The 25534-nt window shown below is 42.1% G+C and overlaps 1 protein-coding gene across 6 annotated transcripts in view; it reads left to right on the top strand.

Moving 5' to 3' along the window:
* The window catches only part of LOC126210051 (uncharacterized), an 895609-nt gene that overhangs the window by 811054 nt on the left and 59021 nt on the right, over positions 1-25534 (top strand). For all 6 annotated transcript variants that reach the window (XM_049939166.1, XM_049939165.1, XM_049939164.1 and 3 more), the window contains one exon: positions 20554-20721. In XM_049939166.1, the coding sequence (XP_049795123.1) occupies positions 20554-20721 (168 nt within the window). The remainder of the gene's footprint in view (positions 1-20553; positions 20722-25534) is intronic.

The raw sequence follows: 25534 nt of genomic DNA, 5'->3' as shown, positions 1-25534 counted from the left end.
GTTCAGATAGATAGTAACCTATCGTGGAAAGCCCAAGTTCAGGATCTTGTTCAAAGACTTGATGCTGCCATTTTTACTATTCGAACGGTATCAGAAGTGAGTGATCGTTCGACACGAAAATTAGTCTACTTTGCTCATTTTCATTCGCTTATGTCGTATGGTATTATACGAGGGTCACTCCAAAAGAAATGCACACAATTTTTTTAATCCATCTTTTATTCTACGTGTTTTAAATTTTTACAGTGTGTAGATACATCCTTTAGGGACAATATTTTCATTTCTCCACATAATTTCCATCCCTCTCAGCTGCCTTACGCCATCTTAGAAGCAGCGCCTGTATACCTGCACGGTAAAATTCTGGAATAACCTGTTGGAGCCATTGTTTGGCAGCGTGCACAAGGGAGTCATCATCTTCAAACCTTGTTCCACGAAATGAGTCTTTCAGTTTCCCAAAGAGATGATACTCACATGGAGCCAGGTCAAGACTGTAAGGCGGGTGTTTCAGTGTTGTCCATCCGAGTTTTGTGATCGCTTCCATGGTTTTTTGACTGGCATGTGGCCGTGCATTGTCGTGCAACAGCGAATCATCCGGCTTTTGCCGATGTGGTCAAACACGACTCAGTCGAGCTTGAAGTTTCTTCAGTGTCGTCACATATGCATCAGAAATTATGGTGGTTCCACTTGGCATGACGTCCACAAGCAAGAGTCTTTCGGAATCGAAAAACACCGTAGCCATAACTTTTCCAGCAGAAGGTGTGGTTTTTAATTTTTTTTTTTTTTCTTGGGTGAATTTGCACGATGCCACTACATTGATTGCCTCTTCGTCTCTGGTGAAAAATGATGGAGCCGTGTTTCATCACCTGTCACAATTCTTCCAAGAAATTCATCTCTACCATTCTCGTACTGTTCCAAAAGTTCGCTGCATACCGTTTTTCTTGTTTCTTTGTGAGCCACTGTCAACATCCTGGGAACCCACCTGGTACAAACCTTTTTTAACCCCAACACTTACAGTATTCTGCAAACACTTCCTTCCCCTATCCCAACGTAGCGTGACAATTCGTTCACTGTGGCGCGTCTTCAGCAGTCACCAATTCGTTAACTCTATGCACATTGTCTCGAGTGTGTGCAGTACGAGACCTGCCGCTTCGAGGACAATCCTCAATATTGCCGTGCCCGCTTTTCATCATGTAACCTGCTTGCCCACCGACTAACTGTACCGCGATCGTCAGCATCATATCCATACACCTTTTTCAACCTCTTGTGGATGTTTCCCACTGTCTCATTTTCACAGCACAGGAATTCTGTGACAGCACGTTGCTTCTGACGAACGACAAGTGTAGCAGCCATCTTGAAGACATGTTGCGACGGCGCCACTCACGGGAACAGATTGAACTAAGTTTGAAAACAAGTTGGAAGGATGTATCTACATACTGTAAAACTTTCACACATGCAGAATGAAAACTGTATTTTTACAAAAATAGTGTGCATTCTTTTGGAGTGACCCTCTTATTTTGAGGTAACTCTTCCCATTCTAAAAGGATATTTTTGGCTCACAAACGTGCGGTTCGGGCAATAAATGGTGTAAGTTCACGAAGCTCTTGCCGACCCCTGCTGACGAGTATGCGTATTTTGACATTGGCCTGTCAAGATATATATTCCTTACTGTCATTTCTTGTTAACAATATTAGCTTATTCCCAAGGATAAGCAGCTTTCACTCGGTTAATAGGCGGCAGAAATCAAACCTGCATTTGGATCGGACTTCCTTAACTCTTGTGCAAAAAGGTGTGCAGTATACTGTTGCATCCATTTTCAATAAGATACCACTCGAATTCAAAAATCTTAGCAGTAATCCACGCGCTTTCAAATCGAAACTGAAGAGTTTCCTCATGGGTCACCCCTTCTATTCTGCCGAGGAGTTCCTTGAAAAATAAAGCTGATTCTTATTGTATTGTTGATTGCGTTTGCTTGAACTTATGGACTGACTTTTTTCGGGATCATAAACATTTATTTTTATCTGTTATTACTTTAATGTTGTAATTTCGTGTACTGACACGTTCCATGACCTTGGAGATTTCCTCCTCAATTTGATCCTACGGAACTTGACGTGTAAATAAAAATAAAGTCACACTCATTCGAAATAAGACAATATGTTCCTGAACGACAAGCTTCGTATCGAACAATTTTTTGGCCTTTCAGGGTCGCCAGTTTATTATTCGAAAATTTCTCTCTTTGCTGTGCCACCCTATACCGAAGCGAGAGGGAACAAAACAGAGGGAAACAGATAGTAATCTCGAGCCAATGTTTTCGTTTCCTGTTTTTGTGAGAACTGAAACGAACGCCAAGCTGTGAGAACGTTCCCAAGAAGGGTCTGCGTAACCCGCCAGGAAGAGCGTTTTCTTCCACAAGGACTGACAGCCAGGTTTTAATTAGCTGCGTTTAATGTCCAGGGCCGCCCCACGTAACCGAACACTCTCGCTCCGCACCACGTCCTTACACGAAGGACAAATCTTCTTTTATTTCGCTAATAAGGAGTCGCATTGTTTTAAAGCCCGACAAGTGCGGACCTTGTCGCAAGACGCGCACGGAGGCGCACAAGTCGTTGTACAGAGCACGTTCATGGACCTTAGCTGCGAGACAGAATTGCGAGTGTATTAGATGCTAGTCGATAACACACCAATGGACGCTAAAAATTAGAAGCAATCGTGCGAAGTGTTCCTCAGGTTTCTATTTTGGGACCTCGCCTGTTTTTAATGTACTTGTATAACTAATTTCCAATTCCATTCTCATGAATGACGTTTTTATTCTTTTTTGCTGATGATAGAAGCATGGGCATAACAGTTTACCACTCTGCTTGCTGGAAACGCAAGTACCGAAATAACAAGTCTGTTGGTCTCGCCATTTTCTGCAGCAAGTAGTTGATGGAAAGCGCCCAGGCACCCATTGAGTGGGCGTGCCTTTATGATGGTTTGAAGTCTTCCTGGGACACTTTCAGTTATGTGCCTGAATGTCGGGAGGAGAGAAACTCCACTCGTCCTCAAGGGCAAAAACCACAGAAGGGAGTAATGTTGGACGCTGGGGTCCAGAGGGCACTCGGTGGTCTGACTCATCCCAAAGGTTTCCATTGGCTTCAGGTCGGGATGCTGGAGAGACCATTGCATTTCAAATGGCTCTGAGCACTATGGGACTTAACATCTGAGGTCATCAGTCCCCTAGAACTTAGAATTACTTAAACCTAACTAACCTAAGGACATCACACACATCCATGCCCGAGGCAGGATTCGAACCTGCGACCGTAGCGGTCGCCCGGTTCCAGACTGAAGCACCTAGAACCGCTCGGCTACACCGGCCGGCCCAGTCCATTTCAGGAATATCGTTATCCACACATCATTGCATCACGGGTGCTGCATTGTTACAGGGTGCGTTGTCATGCTGATACAATCAATCGTCGTCTCCAAAGTGTTCCTCCACTCTACACCGTACACGATACTGTACAGTGTTTTCATATCACTCTACATTCCGCGTCTCCTTAAGCGAAACTTTGGCACCACAACCTAACCACGTAAAGCAGATGCCAGACTGAGATTCATTGGAAGAATCCTAAGGAAATGCAATCCGAAAACAAAGGAAGTAGGTTACAGTACGCTTGTTCGCCCACTGCTTGAATACTGCTCAGTAGTGTGGGATCCGTACCAGATAGGGTTGATACAAGACATAGAGAAGATCCAACGGAGAGCAGCGCGCTTCGTTACAGGATCATTTAGTAATCGCGAAAGCGTTACGGAGATGATAGATAAACTCCAGTGGAAGACTCTTCAGGAGAGACGCTCAGTAGCTCGGTACGGGCTTTTGTCAAAGTTTCGAGAACATACCTTCACCGAAGAGTCAAGCAGTATATTGCTCCCTCCTACGTATATCTCGCGAAAAGACCATGAGGATAAAATCAGAGAGATTAGAGCCCACACAGAGGCATACCGACAATCCTTCTTTCCACGAACAATACGAGACTGGAATAGAAGGGAGAACCGATAGAGGTACTGAAGGTACCCTCCGCCACACACCGTCTGGTGGCTTGCGGAGTATGGATGTAGATGTAGACCACGAAAAACACCCCATACCGTATCACCACCCCTGTGCTTCACTGTTGGCGCCACACTATATGGCAGACTCTCCAGACACTCGCCAAGCCCAAACTGTTCCATAAGTTTACCACTCATCCAGTCCACACCACCTCAAGCGCCACCTAGCACTGGCTACAAAAATGTGCGGCATACGAGGAGCTGCTCGCTCATTGTACCACATTGTATTAACTTCATAAGCAAAGTCATTGTGCTAGCTGGATTACTCCTGGCACTTTGGATAGTATGGACAGTACTACTGGTTTTTTACCGCCCTCTGCAATACTCTACGGTTCCGTCGGTTAAAACATGCCAGCCTGGTCTTGCCTTAGCTTCGGTTGTTCCTTCTCGTTTTCACTTCACAACCACATCGCCAATAGTCGACCTGGGCAGCTTTAGAAGAGCTGAAATGTCCGTGTTGGATTTGTTGCGGAGGTGACATCCAATGACTTAGTCTCCTGACCGCCCCATTCCGCTGTTATTGCTTCTCAACTGACAACAAAAGACGCCCCGCTTACTTTTGTACCAAGTAGAAACGATGTCAAATCCAGACTGACTGTAGGAAAAAAAAGACATTCTGAAAACAAATGTAAATTTTAAATACACTACTGACCATTAAAATTGCTACACCACGAAGATGACGTGCTACAGACGCGAAATTTAACCGACAGGAAGAAGATACTGTGATATGCAAATGATTAGCTTTTCAGAGCATTCACACAAGGTTGGCGCCAGTGGCGACACCTACAACGTGCTGACATGAGCAAGGTTTCCAACCGATTTCTCGTACATAAACAGCAGTTGACCGGCGTTGCCTGGTGGAACGTTGTTTTGATGCCTCGTGTAAGGAGGAGGAATACGTACCATCCCGTTTCTGACTTTGATAAAGGTCGGATTGTAGCCTGAGTCAACAGCTGGGGACGTTTGCAAGACTACAAACATCTGCACGACCCGTGGCTCTACCCTTCATTCGATTCCTGCGAAACCCTACATTTCAGCAGGATAATGCACGACCACATGTTGCAGGTCCTGTACGGGCCTTTCTGGATACAGAAAATGTTCGACTGCTGCCCTGGCCAGCACATTCTCCAGACCTCTCACCAACTGAAAACGTCTGGTCAGTGGTGGCCGAGCAACTGGCTCGCCACAATACGCCAGTCACTGCTCTTGATGAACTGTGGTATCGTGTTGAAGCTGCATGGGCAGCTGTACCACGCCATCCAAGCTCTGTTTGACTCAATGCCCAGGCGTATCAAGGTCGTTATTTGGTCCAGAGGTGGTTGTTCTGGGTACTGATTTCTCAGGATCAATGCACCCAAACTGCGTGAAAATGTAATGACATGTAAGTTCTAGTAAAATATAATTGTCCAATGAATAACCGTTTATCATCTGCATTTCTTCTTGGTGTAGCAATTTTAATGGCCAGTAGTGTATTAGGAAGTATTTTCTGAAAGTAATTTGTGTGCAGTTCGGTTGTTTTAGGAAGGACTCCAGGCAGCGAGATCATCGGCCTCATCGGATTAGGGAAGGAAGTCGGCCGTGCCCTTTCAAAGGAACCATCCCGGCATTTGCCTGGATCGATTTAGGGAAATCATGGAAACCTAAATCAGGATGGCCGGATGCGGGATTGAACCGTCGTCCTCCCGATTGCGAGTCCAATGTGCTAACCACTGCGCCACCTCGCTCGGTGTGGAGTCTAGCTCGTACAGAAGAAAAACGTGGTCGACGAGGAGTTCAGACAAAAAGATACTATAAGCTTTTGAAATGTGGTGCTACAGAATAAAGCCGAACATTAGACAGGTAGTTCGAATAACTAATGATGAGGTACTGAAGCATGTTGGGGAGAAGAAGTAAATATATGGCACGATCTAGCTAAACAATGACCTCGTTCAATACACTTGTCCAGAGAGATCAAGGATAATGGATGGAAGTCTGAGAGGATGAAACCTGTAAAGATAGAGACAGGCTCGAATACCGTAACCAGGTACCAACGGATGTAGGCTGCGGTAGTTATGCTCAGGTAGCTTGCGCGGAATAGACTGGGTTACACTGGAGCCAACACAAGCGAATGGGCATTGGCGGAGGAAAATTCTCCCTGGTGTAAACAAGAGGCGAGAACGAGCGACCTACGTATGGTCGTGTTCGGTTCGCATTTGCTGGTTTTTGCTTGTCTTCCGCTGGTTGTCCATTGAACAAAGTGTGTTCACAGTTTCTCCTCTTTGGCGCTAGTAGCACAGAAGGTATTTGTCTGCTGTCTTGTGTGTGAATTAATGTTGTTGTTGACATGAGGGGTGCAGTTAGCTGAAGAGAATGTAATGCTGGTAATAGAAGGATATAAATATCACACGTGCTTAATGAAATCGATGAGATTCGTAGAAAAATGGCAAAAGCAAATATAACTGGTGGAACTTTAGCGAAGTAGTCATAGGCTCAACAGGAAAAAGATGATTAATTCCATCAGGTGCGAATGTAGTGAATAGGCACAAGCTTTGTATTTCTTTTTATTAAAAAGGAACAGCACACTAAATTTCCTTGAAAGCAAACACCTTTAATAATTACTGTTATTTCAGAGGTTTTTGATGTACTGACCGAGTAAATGAAAAACTCTTTTGGATGCGACCACGCTATCTCTAACGTTGGCAGGTTTCCAAATGCAACAAAAATGATGCCATTTGGTCACCACTTTAGTGGGGTCACCAAAGATGCGTGTGGAAACACCCAAATTCCTGTTGCGCAACTCTTGTGACATCACTTACAAACGCTTTGACTTTGTGGCGGCACTTTCCATCTCCCACCACCAGTTAGTGTCAGAAGGAGCCGTCATCTTTGAAGCTATGCATGCTGTGTTTGATGGTGTTCGTATTTATACTTGTTGATTACGAAAATATATTGTTTCAGTGATTTGCCACATTGATGATCTCTCCAGAAAACTTTGCTGTATAAAATTTTGCCATTTCAGCCACATAAAGATTAATTTATGTGGTGAAAGTAGATACAATGTTTCTGTTATATGATGCAATGATCAAATTTATGTGTGTGTAAGCAAGTATTATTTAATTAGTGAAATGTGATTTGTGGGCTCACAGCAGCTCACTTTATTCTACAAACAGTGAAGTACTGGCAGTATATCCAGATAATCAGTTTCTTGTGCTGAAAACTTCAATGCTCTTTAAACACTTGCCCAGTAAGTTTGAGAACGGAAGTAACAAGGTTTCGGTGGCCGCGTTATTTCAGATTCAGTGTAGCTTTTAATTAAGGAAAATAACTGTATTAAGCGTTTTTTAGTGCACTTGCACAAAGCATAGCAGCAAAAGTCGGTACAGAATAAATTTAATGTATCATATTTAACCGGTGTAGGTTAAAGGCGCTTCAGTCTGGAACCGCGTGACCGCTACGGTCGCAGGTTCGAATCCTGCCTCGGGCATGGATGTGTGTGATGTCCTTAGGTTAGTTAGGTTTAATTAGTTCTAAGTTCTAGGCGACTAATGACCTCAGAAGTTAAGTCGCATAGTGCTCAGAGCCATTTGAACCATTTAACCGGTGTAGGGTACGAGTGTCAAAATATTAGCTTTTAAATCGTTCCTTAGGGCGTCGTAAGTAGCATCCAGCATGTTGTTGTTGTTGTTGTTGTTGTTGTTGTTGTGGTGGTCTTCAGTCCAGAGACTGGTTTGATGCAGCTCTCCATGCTACTCTATCCTGTGCAAGCTTCTTCATCTCCCAGTACTTATGCAACGTACATCCTTCTGAATCTGCTTAGTGTATTCATCTCTTGGTCTCCCTCTACGATTTTAACCCTCCACGCTGCCCTCCAATACTAAATTAGTGATACCTTGATGCCTCAGAATATGCCCTACCAACCGATCCCTTCTTCTAGTCAAGTTGTGCCACAAATTTCTGTTCTCTCCAATTCTATACAATACCTCCTCATTATTTATGTGATCTACCCATCTAATCTTCAACATTCTTGTGTAGCATCACATTTCGAAAGCTTCTATTCTCTTCTTGTCTAAATTATTTATCGTCCACGTTTCACTTCCATACATGGTTACACTCCATACAAATACTTTTAGAAACGATTTCCTGACACTTAAATCTATACTCGATGTTAACAAATTTCTCTTCTTCCGAAACGCTTTCCTTGCCATTGCCAGTCTACATTTTATATCCTCTCTACTTCGGCCATCATCAGCTATTTTGCTCCCCAAATAGCAAAACACATTTATTGCTTTAAGCGTCTCATTCCTAATCTAATTCCCACAGCATCACCCGATTTATCCTCGTTGCTTTTGTTGATGTTCATCATATATCCTCCTTTCAAGACATTGTCCATTCCGTTCAGCTGCTCTTCCAGGTCCTTTGCTGTCTCTGACAGAACATATCACTCAAAAACTTTGGAAGTGTAAGTCTAAGAAATGGCATATGCCCAAATATTGGAAAGATGTAACCGTGATATGTGAAATACGAAGTATCACTTCTAGTTTCATTTGAGCCAGGACCGCATCTTTAATGTGAATATCAGATTTTTCAGTAGCGCTCGAATCATAACCCTACAAGTACTCGAAATGAGCTTTCGTTATACTAAAGAGTTTAATGTGTGGGTTTTCATTTACAAGTGCTGCGTCATTACTTTGTTTGATGCCACTATGTTATTTCCATCAAGTCTAATATTTGTGCTTTCTCTTCTTATTGGATACTTGGCTCAGTTCTATTACCATAACCTGAATGACAACACCGATGTCCGTATTAAAAAATGTTCGGCTGACGCCATATTGAAAACAGTGCCACCATAATTTTGACAGCAGCGTGTGGAAACAGCAACATGTGGCGCCACAGAGCACAGTCGTATCAGGCGCCACGGCACTTGTTGCCGCGTCACTTCTGTTGCATGTGGAAACCCAGCAGATTTTATCAAGTTTATTTCGCATTTCAGTATTTACACTTTATTCACATTACGTTCTTTACCCATACTTTAACAAACATCCTTAAAGATCTGTACATACCGATGTCATTGTAGACTTGGCACACTACTTGAGACGCAACTGTTGAAATGCGGAACAGCTGCTGAAGTAAATATTTCCAGCTGCTAGTAATCACAGTGTAAATACTACCCTTCCGTCGGAAACCGTTACGCCCTCGTTACTAGATGGGTGAAGGTGGCCAAAGAATATGTCGCCCTAGAAATCTGGACAGGCAAGCAAAAGACTAGTAGACACGACATAAATGTAGTTTGAATAAATATATTCTACTCAACTATTCTGAAGAACTACTAAACCGTTGGCAACTTGTAACAGTCGTGGGGCGCAGTAAGCAGAGGCGTGCATCTTAGACACTGAATGTTTGCCGGCAGAGCTAACTGTCAACAGATTGGAGTAATGTTCGGCACCAACTAGCAACTTGGGACTCACAGTAGAATCACGGAATTACAAGTTGAAGTAGCACTCTAGTTAGCGCCCAGGTGCCCGCTGCCTACAGCACCGTCCTGGTGGTCTTCATTGGTCGATGGCCAGTACGCAGGTTGCTCATTGGCTGCACTCGAGGCGCCGGCTCTGGCAGTATCTATAACCGGATTTCGCAAATCGATTTCCCAATTGCACCTCTGGGTGGTCGTGTAACAATTCAAAACCGATTCCGGAAATCCGCTTCTCGTTGCCGCCTTTCCAGTTCCGCAATCGATTTTCGCTCCCATGTAAACGCAACCGGTTTTGAAACGTGCTTGGGCTGTCAAGTTACGTCTTGTTTTCAGAATATTCGGTTAGTATGAACTTAGTGTGCAGTGAAGGAGAAGCAGAAATATTAGACTGAACATGACGCCGTCTGCCTGTAACATTTAAGAGACGAGGAGCCGTCTGCCTGTAACATTTAAGAGACGAGGAGTAAGGGCAGTGTTGACTAAATCAGAAACTGGATCAACTATTTTCCAGGCGCCTTATCTAACTGGGCTAGCAAATCCGCTTCAGATCTTAACATGTAAACCTGACAGCGAAAAACTGTTTCCGAACCTCGGTTTTCGTCTTACTGAAGAGTGTCGCATGTAGACGTAGTGAATGTTGATCATCGGTAATTAATGTTCTGCTTTTAAATTTCTTCCCCAGTAGTAAGGAGAAGCCAGCAAAAAGCGTCAACTGACATATGAGCGATGTTTTGGTATAAAGCTAAGGGAAGCTGAAGTGGTTGTTCTGTGGTTAAGCACAACCTCCACACACTTCATTCTTAAAAGTTCAAATTCAGACACTTAAATACTTCTCTTTCTGTGTCATTTTGCTTGCTTCATCAAAAACAGCTTGCTCACCATGCAAAGTGATCTTATCCGAATATCAGAGTTCTGTGTCGTGGCTATATAATACTGTTATCAAGTGAAACCTAAACAACACAGCGTTCATAGGATTGCCATGTTTTGCTCATTCTCTTCCGTCCCTTTCATTGTAAACAAATACATGTTCACTAGTATAAGCGAATGATAGCGAACTGTTAATACACTCCTGGAAATGGAAAAAAGAACACATTGACACCGGTGTGTCAGACCCACCATACTGGCTCCGGACACTGCGAGAGGGCTGTACAAGCAATGATCACACGCACGGCACAGCGGACACACCAGGAACCGCGGTGTTGGCCGTCGAATGGCGCTAGCTGCGCAGCATTTGTGCACCGCCGCCGTCAGTGTCAGCCAGTTTGTCGTGGCATACGGAGCTCCATCGCAGTCTTTAACACTGGTAGCATGCCGCGACAGCGTGGACGTGAACCGTATGTGCAGTTGACGGACTTTGAGCGAGGGCGTATAGTGGGCATGCGGGAGGCCGGGTGGACGTACCGCCGAATTGCTCAACACGTGGGGCGTGAGGTCTCCACAGTACATCGATGTTGTCGCCAGTGGTCGGCGGAAGGTGCACGTGCCCGTCGACCTGGGACCGGACCGCAGCGACGCACGGATGCACGCCAAGACCGTAGGATCCTACGCAGTGCCGTAGGGGACCGCACCGCCACTTCCCAGCAAATTAGGGACACTGTTGCTCCTGGGGTATCGGCGAGCACCATTCGCAACCGTCTCCATGAAGCTGGGCTACGGTCCCGCACACCGTTAGGCCGTCTTCCGCTCACGCCCCAACATCGTGCCGCCCGCCTCCAGTGGTGTCGCGACAGGCGTGAATGGAGGGACGAATGGAGACGTGTCGTCTTCAGCGATGAGAGTCGCTTCTGCCTTGGTGCCAATGATGGTCGTATCCGTGTTTGGCGCCGTGCAGGTGAGCGCCACAATCAGGACTGCATACGACCGAGGCACACAGGGCCAACACCCGGCATCATGGTGTGGGGAGCGATCTCCTACACTGGCCGTACACCACTGGTGATCGTCGAGGGGACACTGAATAGTGCACGGTACATCCAAACCGTCATCGAACCCATCGTTCTACCATTCCTAGACCGGCAAGGGAACTTGCTGTTCCAACAGGACAATGCACGTCCGCATGTATCCCGTGCCACCCAACGTGCTCTAGAAGGTGTAAGTCAACTACCCTGGCCAGCAAGATCTCCGGATCTGTCCCCCATTGAGCATGTTTGGGACTGGATGAAGCGTCGTCTCACGCGGTCTGCACGTCCAGCACGAACGCTGGTCCAACTGAGGCGCCAGGTGGAAATGGCATGGCAAGCCGTTCCACAGGACTACATCCAGCATCTCTACGATCGTCTCCATGGGAGAATAGCAGCCTGCATTGCTGCGAAAGGTGGATATACACTGTACTAGTGCCGACATTGTGCATGCTCTGTTGCCTGTGTCTATGTGCCTGTGGTTCTGTCAGTGTGATCATGTGATGTATCTGACCCCAGGAATGTGTCAATAAAATTTCCCCTTCCTGGGACAATGAATTCACGGTGTTCTTATTTCAATTTCCAGGAGTGTAAATGCACTTTCAATTGTGTTTGCTTCTTCCCACTCTGGTGTAAACCAGGCTTCAGGCTATTTGCAGGAGATGCAGTTATCTGTAAGGAAATTCTATCCGGTAAAAATAGCTGTAATATTGAGTGAGATCTCGACAAAATATTAGCCTCGTGCAAAGGATGGCAAGTAGGTATTAATGTACCAAGTTGTGCACTTAGCGAAACGTAATAATATGATTTTGCCATGAATACGGGATCAATGAGTCACAGCTGGGGTCAGCCGCATCATACAAACATTCACCTCGACTCAAGTTTTAGGTACAACAGTGGTAAGCTACAGTTGGCAGGATACTCGGAAACTGAATTTTGTCTACTAAAAATAAAAAGTCGTACGTTCCATACTTTAGTACTGCTCAAATCTTTGGGACTCGTGGCAGATCGGACTAACAGGGAACAGTCTTCTTTGGTTGGTGCGAGAATGTAACAGAAATGCAGAAAAATATTAACTGGCAGACACCTAAAGAAAGATGCCATATATCTTTCGAGATGCAGACTAGAAAACATCAAGAACCATCTTTTAGGACATAAACTGCGAATATTCTCCAATCCTATAGAGATGACGTGGATAAACTTAGGCAGTTATAGCTGTTCCAGAGGCATTCAATCAGTATTTCGCTCCACATTCCACACATGAATGGAATGGGAACAATCCTGAACATATGGTACGATAAAATCTGTCTACTGCCATGCACTCCACTGTAACTCACTGAGAACAGATGTAGAAAATGCTGTGCTACGGCAAGACCCAACATGAAGTGCTTTCACCAGTGACAGCTTTACATGTTACAAGCTGAACACATGGTGCATAGAAATGGAAAAGGAATTGTGCGTGCTGTACGCAGTGATCTTTCTGAAGAAGAGCCTAAGTTCAATAGATAAAATACGCTGAAGTGACAAAAGTCAGGGGTTAGCGATATTGACATATATAGAGGGCGGTAGTATCGAGCACACAAGATATGAAATTGTAGTGCTTTGGCGGAGCTGTCATTTGTAGTCAGGTGACTCACATGAAAAGGAGTCTGACATGTTTATGGCCATGCGACCGGAAATTAACAGGCTTCGAACGTGGAATGGTATTTGGAGTGTGACGCATGAGACATTCCATTTCGGAACCTGTTAACGAATTCAACATTCCGAGATGTACAGTGTCAAGAGTGTGCTGAGAATACAAAGTTTCAGACTTTACCTCTCACCACTGGATAAGTAGTGGCCGACAGCCTTCACTTAACGACCGAGAGCAGCGGCATTTATGTTGAGTTGTCAGTGCTAACAGACAAGCAATTCTGCATGAAATAACCTCAGAAATCAGTGTGGGGCATATGACGAACCTATCCGTTACAACAGTGTGGCGCTATTTGGCGTTAATGGGCTATGGCAGCAAGCGAGTGCCTTTGCTAACAGCACAACGTCGCCTGCAGCATGGCTGGCTCTGAGCACTATGGGACTTAACATCTATGGTCATCAGTCCCCGCCTGCAGCATGTCTTCCAGGCTTGTGACCATGTAAGTTGGTCCCCAGAAGACTGAAAAACCGTGGCCTTCTCAGATGAGTCCCAATTTAAGTTGGTAACAGCCGATAGTAGGGTTCCAGTGCGGCACAGACCACACGAAGCCGTGGGCCCAAACTGTCAATAAGGCACTGTGCAAGCTGGCAGTGGCTCCGTAATGGTGTAGGCTCTGTTTATAAGGAATGGACTGGATCCTCTATTCAAGCTGAACCGATCATTGACTGGAAATGGTTATGCTGGGCTACTTGGCGACCATTTGCAGCCATTGGTGGTCTTCATGTCCCCAAACAATGTTATCACTGCTCGATAATAGTTTGCAACTGGCTTGGAGAACGATTGGAGCGAATGATCTGGCCACCCAGATTGGCCACTGTGATTCCCATCGAACATTTGTACGACGTAATCGAGAGGTTTTTTCGTGCACAAAATCCGTCACTGGCAACAGATTCGTAATTATGAATGGTTTAGAGGCAGCATGGCTCAATATTACTGCAGGGAACTTTCAACAACTTGTTGAGTCCATGGTACATCGAGTGGCTGCACAATATTAGGAGGTATCCCATGACTTAATGTCACCTGAGTACTATGCCCCCCTTGAAAGAGCACATTGCCCACATTTGAGCACTGTGGATGGTGTAGAACTGGTGCTCACATAACCCTCAGCCATTGACTTAAGGCATGGCAATGAAATTGTGTCCCTGTGTGTGTGTTCAAATGTGTGTGAAATCTTATGGTACTTAACTGCTAAGGTCACAAGTCCCTAAGCTTACATACTACTTAACCTAAATTATCCTAAGGACAAACACACTCACACCCATGCCCGAGGGAGGACTCGAACCTCCGCCGGGACCAGCCGCACAGTCCATGACTGCAGCGCCTGAGACCGCTCGGCTAACCCCATGTGGTGTGTGTGTGTGTGTGTGTGTGCGCGCGCATGTATGCCAGTCAGTTATACAGAATTAGCACAGTAATCATGGTCAACATAGCAACATCACAGATTGGTAGAGAGGAGCTATCATGTTTGGACACCATAAATGAAGTTGCCACTTCGTTGGTGGAATGTCCATTGTATCTACAAGGAATTGTGTACCACTCACAGCTATGCGACACAGTGTGAGAGCAGGAGGTAAGATCCCAAAGGAGAGACTAAAGACAAATGTCATGTTTTGCCAATGACACTTGGCTTCAAGCCAGATGGAATTGCTGATGTCAGTGAATACAGATCCAGTTCAAGAAGTTTTTGAGTGAGGATTGAAAAGGAAAGTGCGTCAGTTGGACATATGAAGTGAGGTATCTCACAAAAAGCAGTTGGTCACAGCAACACATAAAGCTGAACGTCTTCAATGTTCCAAACACAGCAACAAGGCAGCAGCTGAATGGAGTTGTCTAATATGGTCTGATGAGTCACAATGTTACCTCTTTTCAAATGATCTGAGGCACCAACTGCACTGGCAGTCCTGTGAGATGTTTAACCTCGCAGTGTGTGGTGGTTCTAATGTTCTACATCTACATGCGTACTATGCAACTGACCGAACAGTGCGTGCCTCAGGGTACCCTGTGCCACTACTAATCACATTCATTCCTGTTCCAGTTGCAAATTGAATGAGGAAAAACCAACTGCCTATATGGGTCTGTATGAGCGCTAATTTCTTGTATCCTCTCTTCCTAGTCCCTACACAAAATATATTCAGGCAGCAGCAAAATCAGTCTGCGTCAGCTTCAAATGCGAGTGCTCTAAATTTTTCCTCATAGTATTCCTCAAGAACAATGTGACCTTCCATCCAGGGATTCCCATTTGAGTCCCAAGGCATCTCTGTAACACTTGCGTGTGTTATAACCTACTGGTAACAAATCTAGCAGCCCACATCTAAATTGCTTCGCTGTCTTTCTTTAATCTGACTTGGTGAGGAAGCCAAACACTTGAGCAGTACTCAAGAATAGGTTGCACTTGCGTCCTATATCCAGTCTCCTCTACAGATGAATGATACCTTCCTAAAATTCACCCACTAAACCACAGTCGACCGTTCACCTTGCCTACCACAGTCCTCAGATGCTCATTTTATTTCATATTGCTTTACAGTGTTATGCTCAGATATTTAAACAATATGAATATGTCAATTAGGACACCACCAATGCTGTATCTGAACATTGCAGGTTTGGTTTTCCTACTCATCTGCATTAACTTATATTTTTCTACATTTAGAGCAGCTACAATTCACCGCAACAACTAGAAATTTTGTCTAAGTCAACTTGAATTCTCCTACAGTCACTCAACTTCAACATCTTAGGTGGAGCACTCCAGATGACACCCGTGCCTTTGGAGATCACTTGCCATCGATGTCAGTGTACTGGGTTCTATTACTTAAGAAGTCTTTGAGCCACTCGCATGCCTGGCGACCTATTCTATATGACCATGCCTTTGTTAATGGTTTGCAGTGGGAAACTGTGTCAAATGCTTTCTAGAACTCTAGGAATGTGGGGACTGCCTGTTGCCCTTTATCCTTGGTTTTCAGCAGATCTTCTGGGAAAAAGGCAAGCTGAGTTTTGCACAATCAGTTCTTTCTAAATCCGTGTTGATTTGTGCACAGAAGCTTTTCAGCCTCTTGGAAATTTATTACATTCGGGCTCAGAATATGTTCTAGAATTCTGCAGAAAACCGGTGATAAGGATATTGGCCTGTAATTTTGTGTGCCCCTCATTTTACTGTTCTTATATACTGCGGTCACCTATGTTTTTTTACAGTGACTCTGGACTTTTCTCTGATCATACTGTGAGTTGGTTTACCACAAACATGAACCAGGATGTATATTTCAACGGCAACCAAGTGTTAACGTTTCTTTTTTTCCCCCTATGTCTTCATAATAACTATGCTTTGGACACTCCCATATTCCAAGATAACAGCAGCCACGTCTGGGACTATTTGGAAGAGCAAGTGAAATCTAGCAGTCAACATATCTGCAGTTTGGTAGCTCTGCAGTATATAACGATCAATGAGAAACTTCAGCAGGATATGATATTCGTGAAGAAAGTTGTGGACTCTCTTCCATCATCAAGGCCAGAGATGGTGTTTCATAGTATTAGCATGGTATCTCTTGGTGACATGACTAATTTTTGGCTGGTATATTTCCCAGCACTGCACCATTTATTCCTCAGTGTCTACATGTCACTTGTATTAACAAAGTTCCTTACCCACGACCAGTAATCACATTCTTTTAATGCTTTCTTCCCCATTGTTTATATCTGTGTAATAGCTCACCCACAAGACAGAACTCTCAGAGGCTTGCCGTGTTCATTAAGTGTAAGTAGGAATGCTTTGCTCTAATGAGCAGCTTTCCTGAGCTGCACGCCTAATGAAGCAGTTCCAGTGATAGACAGAAATAAAAACCCAAGGCCGTCAGACCCCCACCTGTTGGCAAATACCAGCTGCCACTGCTGCAGTCTACAGCGGGCTCTGAAACTGTGTGTTGTGCCAATTTTCTCTGTTTCAAAGCTAAATACAGCTTATCGGATGGTGCTCATTCAAAAATTTCATTCTGAAATCACGGGGAGAGAAGGTTTGATTGAGTTATATTTACATTTGTGTTTGCTGCTTGTTAAGATTTTTGTTACCCAAGCTATGCAGCAAAGGGTCTCCACCTTAATTTTTAAAACAGTGGAACCTGTCATTGGCATCTTTTCTGTTTCATTTTGTAATGATATTTCCTGAATCTCACATTGTATTGGAAGTAACTGAATAACTCAAAAAATAGATTTTAGCATCTACTATTTAGATTTTTACAATTATTCTTGCAACATAATTGATGTTGAACTCTGCATCATAGATTAAATTAAAGTCCCTGCAAGTTCTGTATTCAATCCAGAGCACTGCAACTAAAATTAGTTTGACAACCACCCTGTTCAAATGTCACCAGCTTTTGTGGCTTCATTTCATGTACCTCACTTGCTGATAATCTCGAACTTGAGTGAGGTGTGTAACACTGCCTCATTGCATTTCCTACACCTGAAATAATATCTGGGTCTACTTAACATAGTTCAGGCTGTCTATGTCAAGTTAGTCAAACAAATGATGTTACAAAAAACAGTCAAAATACCTTTAAAACTTGTTTACTGCATCACAAACTGAGGAAGACTGATATAGGTGTTGCACCTAAAACATGACGTAGCACTGACGTACCAAGGCTATTGCCACTGTTCCCTATATAGCTTCCAACAATAACAAAATTATATGGTAGATTGTTTCAATCACACTTATTTCAGTTCACAACTAAATTTCAATGCTTTTATAAAACTGGTTATGGCATTTGGTTTTGCAGCATTTTTTAATTACTTAGCATGTTGAAATATTACTTGAAATATGTATTTACGATGTTCTAATTATTTTCATTGATAGTTTTATAAACACAGATTGGTTTTTGTTCATAACACAGATCCTGCAACATAACAGTTACCTTTATCATAATTACTTTTACCTTTCTACGTACAAATTGATAAATTGGACCTTTATTTACATTGATTTTGATATATTTTCAGTGGTTTGATATCTTTATAAATAGATTACACTTCAATGTAATTGGCCTCAATAACCCCAAGTTGACTTAGTTTCATCAATATAGCAATCCAACAATGTTACACTACTAGCTCTTTAATTTACATAATTTCATATGAACTTTGGTACCTAGTGTCAGATACTTCATTATCATCATAATCGTAGATTTCATTTTTCTGCCACATTACATTCTAATTTAGCTTCCATTTATGAATAATTCCCTTAGTCACTTCCAGTGTGAGTACCAAATTAATCAGATGTTTTTCATTACACAGCTGAGTAAAAAAGTCTCATATGATCATGAATGGAACTACGAGTATGAAACCAATTAAATTCAGCTATAAGAAATGACACCAGAGAAATTCTGAATCTGCAGTGTAGTTGCATTACATTGAAGCAGTCTCCACTGATTCTATTCTTTATATTTCAGTTAATTTAAGAAATGTTTATTTTCAGTCTCAGTTGTACATATGCTAAGTTACTAGTTTCGATGATTCAGTGATCATCTTCAGATCTGAGCTGGCACTAATCATGAGCAGTCAACTATTTTTTAAATAAAAGACCATTCATATTTGAAATTGGTCATTGACTGATTAAACTAGTCATAATTCATCATACACACACCCGAGACTATGAAAATAAACATTTCTTGAACATATAGTTGTGGTACTTTACGTGACAAAAATCTCGTCAATTATCACAGTCACATAATTAAATTACCCTTTCAGATCTTAATGTGACTATCTTTTATTGTCGTATCATGACTTTTATTACCTATTAATTCAATCTAGCGTCTGGAATATGCCAAATCTGCAGTACCATCATGACCTCATAAAAATTCATGTATCCAGGAATGAAAGGTTTTCACTACTGGTATGGTTACCATGAATTAACTTCATTTCAGGCTGTATATAATCTATTGTCCACTTTTCAAAATTAAAAATGTTTTATTAATGCCCAGAAGTAGTCTTCATCTGTTTCCTTGAAATACGTGATGCTGATTACTTAAGGTGTCTATTGGCAGACAACTGTTCAGTTCATTGTATTGGTATTAAAACATAAAAATGTTGCTACAGGAATTATTCTCACCAATTTGTGTCACTTAACAAACTTTTACAGTCTTTTCATCAGACTCATCTCTCACTCGTATACATGCATTCATTCATTTTTGATTTGTACGTGCATCTCGTTTCATAAATCTAATAATGGAGGTGATCCTCAGGGATATGGAACAGGACAAATTATACAGCAACAGGTAGGAGCAGACAATAAAGAGTCGCAGATAGTAACAACCGGTTGCAATTAGTGCTAATCTAATTGCATTGATAATTACAGAAATTAAGTTTTCTTAAAGAGAAAAACAGCCACTTTGCCAGAAGCCACCACTCTCCCTCTTATGCTGCTCAGCAGCATATAGAGCATTTATGTAACTCCACAGATTGCTGTGAACAGTATCAGATATGTAGTGAAAAAGTTAAAAGTCTGTTTCACTTTTACATTAATGTTAACCGGAAGTTACATCCCCTAGTTCAAACACACTCACAAATTATAGTGGAAATGGCTAACAATATACTTTTTCACTTTGTTATGGAACATTTGACAATTTCCAATTTCTTGGCTGATGTTTATGAGCAAACTGTCAGACATTTGCACCAGATAATAAAACTCCAACCTAAACCGTAGATAGGAACACACAGACTATACAGAAATTATTTTTACTCTTGGAACTTCCTGGCAGATTAAAACTGTGTGCCAGACCGAGACTCGAACTCGGGACCTTTGCCTTTTGCGAGCAATTCCTCTACCATCTGAGCTATCAAAGCACGACTCACAACTCGTCCTCACAGCTTCAATTCTGCCAGTGCCTTGTCTGCTCCCTTCCAAACTTCACAGAAGCTCTTCTGCGAACCTTGCAGAACTAGCACTCCTGGGAGAAAGAATATTGCAGAGGCATGGCTTGGCGAAAGCCTGAGGGATTTCCAGAATCAGATATTCACTCTGTGTTGATATGAAACTTTCTGGCAGATTAAAACTGTGTGCCGGACTGAGACTCAAACTTGGGACCTTTGCCTTTCGCTGGGCAAGTGCTCTGCCATCTGAGCTACCGAAGCATGACTCATCACCTGTCCTCACATCTTCAATTCTGCCAGTACCTCGACTCCTACCTTCCAAACTTCACAGAAGCTCTTCTCTTGGTACTGCAGTTCTGAATTTCACGGTTCAACTTAAGTTAGTAAATGCTGTTGCCATTAGGGAGTAAATATATTAACAACAGAGTTTAAGGAATCCTGGCCCCAGATGAGGCTTCTGCAAGATATTAAATCAAGATTTTTTGATGATATTCTTTACTGCATGCTTCTGTAGAATAAATACTTTTGTTATCTTGGTTTTGTTGGCTTAGAAGATTACACTCATCAAAGTATCACACAATTGAATTCCTTTTTTGTAGATTGAGCGTGAAGTTATCCTGAGCAGTGCAGATAAGAACTCAAAGATTCCAATCCTGCACGAGTACAAAAAGAGGACAAAACCAGCAACAATTGCACCAGAGGGGCCCAACAAGCAGATAGCCTGGACAGAGGACAAGAGGCAGCACCTTCAGCAGCACCATACTATGGTGAGTCCCCATAGCACACAAAACAGTGCTCAGCTCTTGTGCTTGCAGTTAGCAGTCACAGATTAAAACGAATTTAACAGTATTTTTATCCTTATAAAGACAATATCTAACAACATTTTGTTTCAAAGATTGAAAATTCAGGTTGGAATATCAACAACATGAGGAAAAGGATAGGTTGCTACTCTCCAGAAAGATGATACACTGAGTTGTAGACAGGTACAGCAAAAATACCAACATGTAGCTTTTGGCCAAAGCCTTCTCCACAAAATGAATAACACACACACACATATTTTGATTCACACATGACCGCCGCCATTACTAACAGCTCAAGTGGAATTCCAATCTGAGCTGCCTGAGATTGTTGTTGTATGGGTGAGATACTGGGTGAGATACTGTTGCTTGTGTGTGTGTGTGTGTGTGTGTGTGTGTGTGTGTGTGTGTGTGTTTCCTTTACTGAAAAAGACTTTGGCTAAAAGCTAAGTGTGCAATAGTCTTTCAATGTTAAAATTTTATTTCACTAATTTAAGCACTATCTTGCCTTTCACGAATAGTATGTTCCTCTGTTATAAAGCTGAAATAAATTAACCTTCCTGGGTCACTAACTATGAGGCATGTTCCAAAAGTAAGTTTCATTAGTGTTTTTGAAAGAGAAGATGGTACACCAGGTGACACAAATAAATGCCATATGAATCCACACCCATTGATGGTGCATTGATGGAAGGGGGCATCAGTGGAGGAGGAATGACACATGCACAGAGCTCCGAAGAAGACAGAGTAGCAGCAGACCGGGGTGCCGCCCGAAGTTATTACAGCACAATCACGATGACAGACAGACACATACTGACAGTGCAATTGACAAGGAAGTGCGTGTTGTTATCTGGTACGAATGGGCACGTGGGACTAGTGTGTTGATCATCCATAAATGCCTATAGACAGCGTGTGGTGATATGGTCATATCTCGTCGAATGGTTGGTCACTGCTGATGCATATTCAGAGAAGGAACATGGAACAGAGTGCGGAACATGGAAGCTGAAGTGGGTATCCCTTCACATCCGTGAACAAAAATAACATTGCTGAGGTACGCTGGAGCAGGCTGTGCAACAATTCCTTGCATCGCGAGGCACTGGATTTTTACCAGCGTGGTTCCATCAAACTGACTGCACACTACAACAAATGTCTCAATGTCAAAAATTAGTGTAAGGTGTGTAGTTTGTGATACCATGATGTATTTGATTTGGCAATAAAGTTTCTATGTGAAAAATAGTGATGAAACTTGCTTTCAGAACCTGTCTCATACTTAGGGCCATATATACACTTGCACTATGCAGGGAGAGTGAGATGATATTGTGGCAGATGAGGTGTATCAGATCATTAGACATATCAAAATAGGGAAAGCACCAAGAGATGATGACATTTCAGTTGCAGTGACTGTAGCTCAAGGAAAAGTCATACTAAAAGAACTTGCAAAATTATTGCAATGATTTTTGTGACAGAAGGTGATTCCCAAAAACTGGAACACCACTAGAATTATTCTTCACAAGAAAAGGGGCAGACCAGCACAGACCTTTCAGTTTCCCCTCTGTAACGAACAAGCCATTTAAAAATAAGTTTCCAGTGTCCAAAATAGAAAGCTTGCTATTAGTGTGTAATCCCAGTTTTGACTTACAGCATTTATACTTGGACTTTTAATGTGAAAACCATTCAGATGGGTTGCTCAGTGAGCAATTGAAAGACGTACATGCTGGTGGAGACAGGAAAACAGTCATCCGTATCAGGGGGGCTGGCTATTGAGTTAGATGGGACATATTGCATGTGAATGGGTGGTAGATGGACCAAGAGTTTGCTGGATTCCAAGAGACAAGGAAAGATGGAAATGATCATCTGATGGATGGTGAATAGATGTCATTATAAAGCATGCAGGAGCTTGTAATGATTCTGCTACCGGTGTTCGTGGGAATTCACTTAATGTCAGTTATTTATATTTTGCTTCAGATAATTTTTAAACTGTATTACAAATTCAAATAAATTTTAGCAGAATTTGACATAAGATCTACATGCCTTTTGATATTATGTTCCAATAATGTGACGAAAACCTCTTTGCTGCTGGTATACAGTGTAGAGTTCACTGCATGTGGAATCTTCTCCCTGTACTCCATCAAATAACCAACAACTAAATCTTATGCAATTTATTCTGCTTAGTACTTCACTTTAATATACCACTGAAGCCTCATTACAAAAGTACAAACTTGGCTGAACACTGCTCTGCAACAAGTGGTATTAAATTTCCGACTATTCGACTCTACTCTCCAATTCACCATGCAGCAATCGTACATCTAAACACAAAATAGTTACCATATTACACACTTTAGTTGAAGTGTTTACAAAAATAAACTTTTAGCTGTAAGTTTCACATTTATAATGGTTAATGTACAAAAGTATGTTTTACAAAAACATGTAAATAAGTTTTACATAAACAGAATTTTGGTTAGATATGGAGATTTTTAGGAAATGTGTTTACTATGCATTTAATTTCAAAAGACATTACATTATTTTTAATTAATGGTTGTTTTTAATACTAAGATTCTCATAGAATCTTGAATAAAAAGTGAACAGATTAAGATAGTTAGGTATTTCATAATCATACATATTTTTAATCCACTTACATGTTATTTTCTAGAACATTCTCAGTGGGAGTTTAGATAATCAATCAAGTTTTGAGATGTAATAATATTTTTAACTATAACAGCATTTGTGAATCCATGTAACATTGAGATTATGAAAGTCAAAGTATTAACATCAATTATGAGAAATTTTCAAATACATGATTTTGGTATCATATACTCCATTAACCTTAAGGATCATGTAGTACAGTAATTCGTTTTGTTCTGGTAGACTACAAGTAATATGTAGGTGTACAGCTGAAGATGACACGTATATACATGTAGAAGTCTGGAGGAGGCCTTTACACAGCAGTGGTTGCCAAATGGTTGTTGTTGATGGTGGTGGTAATGACTGCTTCTAAGGTTTGACTCGGCACTTCTGCCCTTCCCAAATTTGTTAAAGCTCTCATTCCTTTTTTTAAGAAACAATAACTCCTTTCATCACAAAAAAGAAACCATTTTCATCAATAATCAAATGCTGGTAAGCACAAGCAGTGAGTCCAGTGTGAAGATGATGGGAGGGAATGCCAGCACGCAGAACTACCACTCCCTGGAACACACCCGCTGCAGTTGGTATTCGGTGGCTGTAGCAGCAGCCTGCACAGGCCAGGGGAGGGGAGGGGGTGGGAGGGAAGTGGGGGAGGGTGAGTTGCTACCGTGAATGCTAATTGGTGCAGCTCACTGTGCAGGGCACGAGGCACGAGGCACTCCACACCGGAGCGCAGCCAGTCTGGCAGTCTACCAGGTAACTTCCACTACACTGTACACTAGAATACTTTCACTCGGTACTATTGTATGGTGCAATTTTTATGGCTTTGCAGCTAAGGTCCAAATGGAATTTATCCTGCAAAGTGTGCAGGGAGCGTGTTATGTAATGCTGACTACTGCACGTCTTGCATAAGCATCTTCAGAGAGCTCGGGATTCTTATATTCACGTGCAAGTATGTGTGCTCCCTAGCACTGTTTGTGGATAGTAATAGAAGCGAAATTAGGATGAAGTGTGAAAAGCACAACCAGGAATAATTTCTATGTAGACTGTGTATCCCTTTCTAGGACTGCAAACGGACTTAAATACTCTGGCACAAAAATCTGTAAGAGGTTGCCGAACGTCATGAAGGACTTTGGGAAGCCCAAAATATTCAAAACTATAGTGAAAGATGGTGACATTAGGCAGTCCCTCCTACAATTTATCAGAACATTTGGACTCTGCAGTGTAAATTTTGGTTAACATTTTAATTTTTCCAGTAAACAGAAAATCTAAAAAGTTATCTGAAATCAGCAGAGTTACATGTAGACTTAATTTGAATAACCAGATAAAAACAAAAAGTGAGTAGTGCAAGAGGAATAGTTGCTTTTCTGCTAATGTACATACAATAAAGTTCCCATAATTATCAATGTGAGTGGATTTGCACCAGTTTTATGCAGTAACTGTTTCTGCCAGTTGATGCACATTTCAACTCTTTCCACACATTTGAAGGCTTCCCTTCATAATGCAATTTGCTAGAAAGAATTTGCGAGTGAGTGAATGAGTTAATGAATGATAACTAACAGATCTGAATGAGTAACATTATAATTATTAATCACCATCTGTAGATCCCACTATAATGGAGAACCTTTATGCATATGGACAGAGTTGTAAGTGTACATTAGCTAAGAGAAGCAGTTATTAGCAACCAGTTCTTTATTCTTTATTAATAAACAACTTGTCTAACTGAAGTATGCTGTTTTGTGTTTAGTATGGCTAAATAGAACATAGAAAAACACGCAGGAAAAGTTCTTTGCTTAATATTTGCTTGATTACATTGATTTTTATTGAAGAATAAGAGTTAGCTACATAATGCAGGAAGAGAGGTCTGTTTACAGTTGTTATGCAGCAAACAGGAATCTCCAATCTTTGAATCTAGATATCAAACAGTTTACATCAGCAGTGTCTAGACATGTTTTCAATCTTCTTTTTAATTTGTCGCAATTACCAGTTCTTTTTTTTTTATTTTTATTTTTTTTTTTTTTTATTTTCTTCTACTGGTAGCTACAACAAAATGATGTAGAACTTCACTCTGGACACTAGTCTGCACAGAAAATACTTTATTGCCTTTTGTTGAGATTGTCTGTTGTTACATAAGTAGTAATAACCATTTGGGGGGTGAGAAGAT

The sequence above is a fragment of the Schistocerca nitens genome, chromosome 10 (genome assembly GCF_023898315.1).
Source record: "Schistocerca nitens isolate TAMUIC-IGC-003100 chromosome 10, iqSchNite1.1, whole genome shotgun sequence".
Lineage (NCBI taxonomy): Eukaryota > Metazoa > Arthropoda > Insecta > Orthoptera > Acrididae > Schistocerca > Schistocerca nitens.
The sequence above is the reverse complement of the archived record's forward strand: the minus strand, read 5'-3'. Positions and strand labels throughout refer to the sequence as shown.